Source organism: Centrocercus urophasianus, unplaced genomic scaffold, assembly GCF_019232065.1.
Source record: "Centrocercus urophasianus isolate 14NV4802_14NV808 unplaced genomic scaffold, USGS_Curo_1.0 seq_29, whole genome shotgun sequence".
NCBI lineage: Eukaryota > Metazoa > Chordata > Aves > Galliformes > Phasianidae > Centrocercus > Centrocercus urophasianus.
In genome coordinates, this window is record NW_024884855.1 from 8,562,693 (window position 1) to 8,572,141 (window position 9,449).

Below are 9,449 nucleotides of genomic sequence, written 5' to 3' on the forward strand. Positions count from 1 at the left end.
GGTCCCTACGACGCACGGGGCGCAGTGGGGGAGCGGTGCGGGGCTCCTCCAGCTCCATCTGACCCACGGGCAGCCTCGGTGAGGTGGGCCAAATTTCAGGGCTTTGTTCCCCGGGCTGAAACAAAAAGGTGGAAGAGGATGAACCCAGAAGGAGCCCTAAAACGTCATCACCCTAAAACCGCGGCTCCCTAAAACCGCAGCACCCTCAAACCTCATTACTCCCAACCTGCAGCTCCCTAACACAGCTCCGCACGGCGGGGCCGGCACACGCCGGAGGCACCCCGCACCCACCCCACAACGCTGCTTTTCCCCGCTCCCGCCAGTGCGCGCTCCCGCAGCGGGTCCCGGTGTTACCGGGGGGGGGGCGGGGACCCCGAGGGGGGGCGGGACGAGGGGCGGCCGCTCTCAGGGCCCCCCCCCGCCCGGCAGCAGGTTGGGGCACGGTGCGGCCGCGCATCCCCGTCCCTCCGCCGGATCATGCGGCGACCGGCCCAGCTCAGGCGGCCCCCCCGGTCCTAAAGGCTCCGCTGCCCGTGAGAGCCGCCGCGATGAGCGCTCTCAGCTTCGACGATGCCACCCTGGAGGGGCTGGCCCTGGAGCTCCGCGCGGCGAGCGACATCGACACGGCGCTGCTCAGCGACATCGACGGTGCGGACCGAACCGGGACCGAGACGGGGCGGGGAGAGGGAGCGGGACCGGGGCGGCGGGGTCGGTGTTGCTCGGAGAAATCGTGCGTGCTCGCGGGGGTGTCGGCTCGGCGCGATACAGGCGGTCGGTGCGGCGCAGCGGGGCCAGGTGCAGTTACCGAACCGCCCGTGCGCGGTCGGTGGGACGGAGCGCACCCGGTGCAGAACCGGGCCGGGGGGGCCCCGCGCTCTGTGCACGCTCGGCAAAACCGTGGCTCGGTCGGGGGAGCTCAGTGCTCGGAGTGGTGCTGGGGGGGTGATGGGCTTTTGGGGTGCCGTATGCACGGCTGTGGGTCGCACGCCGGGTGCCGTCGGGTTCGGTCCCGGGACGGCTCCCCTCCCCCAGCGCTCAGCCTTGTGTCGCCGCCAGCCCCGCCCCTCCGTGACGTCACCGCCGGGGTTACTCTCGGTCGTTCCTCCTGGCTTCCCCCGCGCCGTCGGGCGGTGGGTGGGGGTGGGGCGGCTCGGGGCGCGGTGCTCCGCGGGGCGTCCCCGGCTCCGGAGCCCACGGCACCCACCTGCACCACAGCTCCCGGTCACCGTGGGGTTCTCGGAGCCGCTCGGTGCCGTGGCTGCTTCCTGGGGGGCTCTGCGGGATGGGGACGGCGCCTATTGAACACAAGCGTGCCACCGATAGGAACCCGCTCCCCGATGTCAGTGGGACCCCATCGTGCCACCAAAAGGGGACTCTTTCCGAAACCAGTGGGATCCAAGGTAGACCCGATCTCCAGTGCCAGTAGGACCCAGTCACACCACCAATGGGGACCCGATTCCCAGTGCCAGTGGGACCCAATCATAGCACCGAGGGTGACCCGCTCTCTGGTACCAATGAGACGCTGTTTCTGGTGCCAGTAGGACCCTGTCACGCCACCAACGGGACCCTCTCCGCAGCTCCCAGCCCATCCCGGCATCAGGCACGCAGGCAGCACGTGGTGCCGTTCCGCCTGGGCTCGGTGCGCTTCGGGGCCCTGAGGCGTCCCGGCACAGACCGGCAGAGCCGGTGGAACACGCAGCGGGGCGGGGACGGAGCTGGCAGAGCCCCCGAGCATCCCGCAGGGCTCACGGGTGCTTTGTGGGGTCGGTGCTGGGAGCCCCTTCTCCTCCAGCAGCCGAAGCTGGAGCTGAACCCAACCGAGCCACGGGGTGAACTTTAACTCGTTGGCACGCTGGAGGGGAAGCGGCACATCCTGCTGCACCTGTGCACGGGAGGACTTTGCCTGCGAGGTGTTGTGTCCCGGAGCCGCGCTGGCGTCCCCTCTGCCCTCCTTGGACACGAACCAGGGCTGAGACCGTGCCCCGGATCACGGTGGCCCCTGCTCTTTGACCATAAGCTGTAGGGAGCAGAGGGATGGGCAGGTGGGATCAGGGTGTCCCTCTGGGAGCGTTTCCCTGGCCCCGTGATCTCCAAATGGAGAGGGGCTGGGTGTGCTGCTGGTATTTACAGGGAGGGCTTTTGCTGACGGGCACTTATGTAAACGCTTCCGCTCTGAGCACGATCCCAGGGTCTGTGCGTGTCCCCATCCCCATGTGTTTATGGCCCACGTGTGGGGTGGAAGGAGCTCGAGGAGCCCTGTGTGGCCATGCGTGGGGCGAGGGAGGAGGGAAACCAACGGGGTTTTGTACCGTGACCATAAGTGCCCTACAGCGCCCTCACCTACCGTGGGTTTGCCACTGTCCCTGGGTGCCCCCTCATCCCCGTGCCCTCACTGGTGACACGGTTGGGTCCCGCTGACACCGCAGAGAAGGTCCCCATTAATGTACGTGCTCTGCCCTGTGGGGTCCCCCAGAGCAGTGCGGTGGGGGCAGCGTCCCAGGGCCGGGGGTGCTCCGTGGGATACAAACACCCAGCGAGGCTGGGGCTGTCCCGAGCTGAGCCCCCCTCCGTGCACAGGGGGGGGTGCCGGCATCTCTGTGGGACGTCGGGACGTGCAGTGAAGGAGTTAACGCTGCCTGACCTGGAGTAACCCTCGGCTGGGTGCCCGCGAGTGACCCGCTGTGCTCACCTTGGGGCTGCCTGGGGGCGGCCGGCGGGCGCGCGGGCAGCGATTGGCGGAGTCGCATCACCCCACGGCCGGCTCTGCTCCAGGCCTGGCGCGGGCGGCAGCGGGGAGGAGGCGAGAAAAATGGTTTGAAAATAGCCTGCCGCCTTCGGCACACGGCTGAGCCGCCGCCATGGGGGATCTCATGGGCTGCGTGCTGCAAGATAGCCCCGCTCCTCCTCCTGCTCTCCCCGGTGCGTGGGGCACCCCTGGGTCACTTTGGGGTGCGCATCTGGGGGCTTTGGGGGCACTCGTGGGTCACTTTGGTGGCGGCATCTCTGGGTACCGCGGTTCTGGTGGGGGTGCTCCCAAATGGGGGTCACTCTATGGGGGCTCCTCAGAATACTTTGATGTGTTGGGGTGTGTTTGTGGGGATGTCCCCAGTGCTTCGGTGTGCAGGGCAGACCTCCTGGCTCGGTGCTGGTTAACCCTTTGTTTTGCCCACCTGGGGGTGAGTGGGGCAGCACGTGGCACTGGGGTTGGGGGGGTTTGATGCAATCTGGATGTGCCACCTCCCTATCCCAGCCCCAGCTCCTCAGCCCTTGATTCGGGGGCTTTTTTAGGGTTGTCAAGGTTTTGGTGTCTAGTTTCTAATGAATGAGCTGGCACAACGTGATATCTCCCCATTTTGCTTCCCTGGAGCAGGCTGAGATCAGCTCCACTGCCCCTGGGGTTGGCATGGTGCTTCTCTGGGTTCCCACATCTCTGGGCAGGGGCGAGCAGTGTGGGGCTGGAGACCCCCATGGCTTTGAGGCCCCCCTTGATGTTTAGGGCTGCTACTGACCAGTTCTGGGGGGGCTGTTTTTTTTCAGACATGCTGCAGCTGATCAACACACCGGACAATGACTTTTCGGGGCTGTTTGATGTGCCGTTTTCTGCCCCTGACAGCACAGTGTCTCCGGGGCTCCCCCCAGCCCCCACCAGTTACCTGGGGCCCAGCCAGCCATCACCCACTGGCAATGTGTTCCCAGCCCCCCCCGTGCTGTCAGCGTTCACCCCACAGTCCCCCACCCCACTCCTACCAGCCCCCGGACCTCCAGCAGCACCGGGGGTGAAGGAGGAGCCTGTGGCCGTGCCCAGCAGCCAGCCCCAGCCCAGCGTAATGCTGGCCTCCAGCTTCGTTCCCGCATCCCCTGGGCAGTTCAGCTCCCAGCCCATGGTGGGCTTCCAGAGCCAGCACAGCTTCCCTGGTGAGGATTTGGGGTGAATTGGGAGTGTGTGAATTGTGGGTTGGGGGGTCGGTTTGGGGGTCCTGTAACGCTGCCTTCTGCTCCATGTTCAGCTGTGCAGCCTGGGGGGGCTGCGCAGAGCCCCCTGCCCACCCCACAGCCAGCCCAGCCCGTGGCACTGCCTGGCCCCGTGCAGAGCGTGGCACCGCAGCAGCTCCTGGCACCCGGCCCCGCTGCCACCACCCAGCCCGTGTCACCCCAGATCCAGCCGGTGCCGGTAAGCCCAGGGCTGGGGGGCAGTTATAAGGGACGTTTGGTTGTATCGCAGCCCCGCGAACCCCTCCTTGGCCCTTCAGGTGCTGCTGCAGCCCCACTTCATCAAGGCAGATTCCCTGCTGCTGACAGCTGTCAAGACAGATGCTGGCAGTGCCAAGACTTCCTCCATCACCTCTTTGGCCACCAGCAGCACCGCGGCTCCACTGCAGGTGCCGGTAGGTGACCGAGCCACGCTCAGCCTGGTGGCTCACATAGAAATGGGCTTTATGCCACGACCCTGGGTTGGGGTGGGGGTGCTTGGTGACCCCTTCCATGCCACCTCCATCCCGTAGGCTCTGGTGAGTGGGGGCACCATCCTGGCCACGGTGCCGCTGGTGGTGGACGCTGAGAAGCTGCCCATCAACCGGCTGGCGCCCAGCGGGAAGGCAGCGCTGCTGCAGAGCAAAGGGGAGAAGAGGACGGCGCATAACGCCATCGAGAAGCGCTACCGCTCCTCCATCAACGACAAGATCGTGGAGCTGAAGGACCTGGTGGTGGGCACCGAGGCCAAGGTGGGGGCTGCGCTGGGGATGGGGAGGGAGGAGGGCAGGGAAGGCGCCGTGCGTGGGGCTGAGCTGTGCTTTGCCCCTCACAGCTCAACAAGTCGGCGATCCTGAGGAAGGCCATCGAGTACATCCGCTTCCTGCAGCAGAGCAACCAGAAGCTGAAGCAGGAGAACCTCAGCCTGAAGATGGCCATGCAGAAAAGCAGTGAGTGCCATGCTGGAACAGTGAGGGCGGGTTTTGGGGTGATCACCCCCTCTCTAAATCCTGTCCCGCTCCCCACAGAGTCCCTCAAGGACCTGGTGGCCTCCTGCGGTGCCGGCCCCAAGGCGGAGGCGCCCATGGAGGTGGCGAAGGCGGAGGTGATGGAGATGCTGACCCCGCCGCCCTCAGATGTGGGCTCCCCATCCCGCGGCAGCCCGCTCTCGCTCAGCGGGGGCAGCAGCAACAGCAGCAGTGACTCGGAGCCTGACAGCCCCCTCTGCAACCACAGCAAGGTGTGGGGGTGTGCTGGGGGGGGCAATAGCCAAGTGTGGGAGAAGGAGGTCACTTAGGTTGCTCCTCACTCAATTCAGGACTGGAGGGGGGAATGTGGGGAGCATCGGTGATGCAGTGTCCTTGCTACCTACCCCACGCACATGCCCTGTACCCCACGGCCTGCACCCCGTGCCTGTGCCACATCATCATATCCCATGCTCATATCTTGTTCATACTTGTAACCCAGTACCAATATCCATCCCCGTGCCCTGTCCATGAGAGTGTCATGCGTTGTCCTGTACCCCATGCCCTGTATGCTCCTTGTCCTGTCCGTGCTCTGTTCCATACCCATGCCCTCAGCCCCATACTCACATCCATACTTGCACTGCCACTCACTCCCATGTCCATGTTAATACCCACGCCCATATCCATGACCTGAATACCGTGCATTGTCCATGCTCTCTGCCCTATATCCATGCCTTATACCCCACGTTCTGTCTGTGTCCTGGAACGCATACCCATGCTCTGTACTCCATGCCCTGTATCTCGTGCTTCCATCACCATGCTTCGTGTCCATGTGCTCATGTCCAGGACGTGTCTGTGCCCATGGCTCATGGCAGCTTTCCCCCACAGGTGAAGCAGGAGCACCCACCACCCTCACCTGGCAGTCAGGGCATGCTGGACCGCTCCCGAATGGCCCTCTGTGCCTTCGTCTTCCTCTGCCTCTCCTTTAACCCCCTGGCCTCTCTGCTCCGCGGCTCCAGTGCTCCGGCACCATCTGGGAACCTGGGTACTGCTGGTCCTGGAAGAAGCATCATGGCTGAGTCTGGCACTGCAGGTAAGCGCTGGCATGGGGTGGAGGCCTTTGGGGTGGAGATCTTTTGGGCTGGAACAGGTTGCAGGACATTGCAGTGGAGGTCATTGGGGTGGATGTGGAGGAGTAAAAGCCGTTGGGTTGGAGGCTTTGAGGATAGATGTAGGATGGAGGCTGTTGGGGAAGGCATGGCATAAAGAGTATTTGTATGGACGCCATTGGGTTGAGCATGGGCTGGAGGTTGTTGGAATGAAGACCGTGGTGGGGGCACGATGTTGGGGTGTGCGTGTGGTACGGGCTGCCTGGGGTGAGGCAGCTGGGGTGGAGCCCATCAAGGTGGGGTTGTTGAGGTGGGATGGGGTGGAGGACATTGGGGTGGAGGACGTTGGGGTGGTGCTGATCCCCCATCCCTGCACACAGAGGAGCCGTGGGGATGGTCACAGTGGCTGTGGCCCACGCTGGTGTTCTGGGGGCTGAACGTGGCTCTGGTGCTGGGAGCGGTGGTGCGGCTCTTTGTCTATGGGGAGCCGGTCACCCCTCCACACTCCGAATCCTCTGTCCTCTTCTGGCGGCACCGCCGGCAGGCGGACCTGGACCTGGACCGGGTGAGCACCGCCTGCTGCTCTATGATCAGCGCGCTCTGAGCCCCCAGCCTCTTCCCAGACCCCCACCCTTTCACTTAGGCTAGCTTCACCCCCCGGCCTGAGCCTGCCCCATCTCAGGTTAACCCAGCCGGCTCTGACCCAAGGCACTTGTAGCCCCGCCCACAGGCCACGCCCCTCCTCCCTGCCCCCATTCACTTTCCCCCAACGCCCCGCCCTCCCATTGACCACGCCCCCTCGCATCGCACTGCCCCCTCATTGGCCGCACGTACCCTGGCCACGCCCACAGGCCGCACGCATGCAAATAGCCCTCCCCCTCCCATTGGCCGCACCCACGCTTGACCGCGCCCCCAGCGCCACCCCTTCCCCCCTGGCTCCTCCCACTGACGGCTCTCTGTTGTCCCAGGGGGATTTCGCGCAGGGTGCCCAGCACCTCCGCACGGCGCTGGGGGCCCTGGGCCGCCCGCTGCCCGCCTCCCACGGGGACCTGGCCTGCAGCCTGCTGTGGAGCCTGCTCCGCCACCTGCTCCAGCGCCTCTGGGTGGGCCGCTGGCTGGCTGCCCGCGCTGGGGGGCTGCGCCCAGATCCCCCACCCCGCGCCCACGTCCGACAGAGCGCCCGCAACGCAGCCATGGCCTACCACCGCCTGCACCAGCTGCACCTGGCTGGTAGGTTCTGTGCCACACAGCATCCTTGGGATGGAGCGGGGGACTCTGCTGACTCCCGTGCTGCCCCGTGTCCCCGCAGGGAAGCAGGCCGGGGGGCACCTGCTGGCCATCAACCTGGCGCTCAGTGCCGTCAACTTGGCTGAGTGCGCCGGTGACGCCGTCTCGGTGGCTGCGCTGGCTGAGATCTACGTGGCGGCCGCACTGCGCATCAAGGCCAGCCTGCATCGCTGCTTCCATTTCCTGGCTGTGAGTCTGTCACCGCCTTCGTGTCCCCTCTGTCCCCTTCCTGGTGTCCTCTTTGCAGGACCTGGTGCCACATCCTCCATACCCACCTTAGTAGGTAACCCACAGTAGGACCCAATATCGTGGCCTCTTACCCCTGCCTTTCCACCCCCCAGCAGCCCAACATCCTGCCCCCCTCAGCCTCCATGGGATCAATGTCCCTGGCCCCATCCCTGTAGCCCAATGCTGCATGTCCCCCTGCCCTCCCAGGCCCCGCTGACCCCTGCTCTCCTCGCAGCGCCCCTTCCTCTGCAGTGCCCGCCGTGTGGCCCTGTCCCATGGTGGGGCTGTGCCCCCCGCCATGCAGTGGCTCTGCCACCCGTTGGGTCACCGCTTCTTCGTGGACGGGGACTGGGCCGTCAAGGGCGTCCCGAGAGAGACCATCTACAGCTCTGCTGGTGACCCAGGTACCCCCCAGAGCCCCAGAGCCCCATTTTGTGGCTGATGGTGGGATGGGGGCTGATGGCCGCTCTGTGCCGCAGTGGACCCGTTGGCGCAGGTGACCCAGCTCTTCCGTGAGCACCTCCTGGAGAAGGCGCTGTACTGCGTGGCCGTGCCTGAACCTGGCCGTCCTGCTGCCCAGGGAGAGGGGTGAGTGTGGGATGGATACCACGGGGTGTCCCTTCCCTCTGCTTGCAGTGGGGCCAGCCCCACTCATGTCCCTTCTGCCAGAAGGCGCTTTTCGGATGCGCTGGAGTACCTTCAGCTGCTCAATGGCTGCTCCCATGCCAGCAGCATGCCCGGCCCCACACCTTCCATCAGCTCTGGCCTGGCAGCAGTGACAGGTGAGGCCAACATCCCACACCTCGAGGGCTTCCCCCTCAGAACCAGCTCCATCCCGTTGGGTTGGATGGTCTTCAGAAGTCCCTTGCAACAAACCCCTAAGGTTCTGTGCTTCTGTCCCTCCCATCCCACAGGCACCGACCCTGTGTCCAAGTGGTGGGCGTCTCTCATCAGCACGGTCATTCACTGGCTGAAGGGTGATGAGGAGGGGGCTGAGCGGCTCTACCCGCTGGTGGAAGCCATGCCCCGGGCACTGCAGAGCTCTGAGTGAGTGCTGGGGGCAGTGGGGCCGGGTGGGCAACAACTCCTCATATATGTTCCTTTTTGGGGTGGTTTGGTGCAACACATGTTGATGGGCACCCGCTGTCCCCGTGCAGGAAGCCCCTTCCCCGTGCTGCACTGCACTCCTTCAAGGCGGTCCGGGCCATGCTGAACAAACAGGACGGCAGCCAGGCCAGCCTGAACCACTGTGAGAAGGCCAGCAGCTGCCTGCGGGAGAGCCTGGAGCTCTGCAGCCCCCCCAAGTGCACCATCGACAAGGTGAGGTCGGGGAGGGGACAAGACACAGCCCAGCCCTGGGGGAGTGCCCGGCCCTCGCAGGAGGCGTCCCCGGCCCTCGTGGGGGTGCATTGTAGTTGCATTGCATGTGTCAGACTGGGAGTGCAATGCCCCTGCCATGCAGCCCGGCGGGGGTCCCGCACAGCGCCCGCCTGCCCGCGAGGGCCTTGGCTGTGTGCCCCATCCTTCCGCCCACCCTCTGCTCACCCACTCCTCCCTATCTTTCCCCTCCTCCCACAGGCGGTGCAGCTCTTACTGTGCGACCTGCTCCTGGTCACCCGCACCAACCTGTGGCAGCAGCAGATGAGTGCCAGCCAGCAGCTGCGTGGCACCTACCAGGCATCTGCTCTGGAGCTCCGCGGCTTCCAGCAGGACCTCAGCAGCCTGCGGCGCCTGGCACAGACCCTGCGGCCTGCCATGCGAAGGGTGAGCCCCCCTACAACCTCCTGGCTCCCTCCTGTGCACAGTGCACTCCTACCAACCTTTCCCATCCCATCCCATCCCATCCCATCCCATCCCATCCCATCCCATCCCATCCCATCCCATCCCATCC

General features: G+C 65.4%; 1 protein-coding gene across 2 annotated transcripts in view; it reads left to right on the forward strand.

Moving 5' to 3' along the window:
- Positions 1-471: 471 nt before the first annotated feature.
- The window catches only part of SREBF1 (sterol regulatory element binding transcription factor 1), a 10,305-nt gene continuing 1,327 nt past the window's right edge, over positions 472-9,449 (forward strand). For both annotated transcript variants that reach the window (XM_042828102.1, XM_042828101.1), the window contains exons 1-17: positions 472-648; positions 3,538-3,915; positions 4,008-4,171; positions 4,251-4,385; positions 4,503-4,721; positions 4,805-4,919; positions 4,998-5,209; positions 5,823-6,027; positions 6,424-6,608; positions 7,012-7,273; positions 7,353-7,519; positions 7,794-7,962; positions 8,038-8,146; positions 8,231-8,340; positions 8,473-8,605; positions 8,716-8,878; positions 9,137-9,362. In XM_042828102.1, the coding sequence (XP_042684036.1) occupies positions 549-648; positions 3,538-3,915; positions 4,008-4,171; positions 4,251-4,385; positions 4,503-4,721; positions 4,805-4,919; positions 4,998-5,209; positions 5,823-6,027; positions 6,424-6,608; positions 7,012-7,273; positions 7,353-7,519; positions 7,794-7,962; positions 8,038-8,146; positions 8,231-8,340; positions 8,473-8,605; positions 8,716-8,878; positions 9,137-9,362 (3,052 nt within the window). In that variant the 5' untranslated portion in view covers positions 472-548. The remainder of the gene's footprint in view (positions 649-3,537; positions 3,916-4,007; positions 4,172-4,250; positions 4,386-4,502; positions 4,722-4,804; positions 4,920-4,997; positions 5,210-5,822; positions 6,028-6,423; positions 6,609-7,011; positions 7,274-7,352; positions 7,520-7,793; positions 7,963-8,037; positions 8,147-8,230; positions 8,341-8,472; positions 8,606-8,715; positions 8,879-9,136; positions 9,363-9,449) is intronic.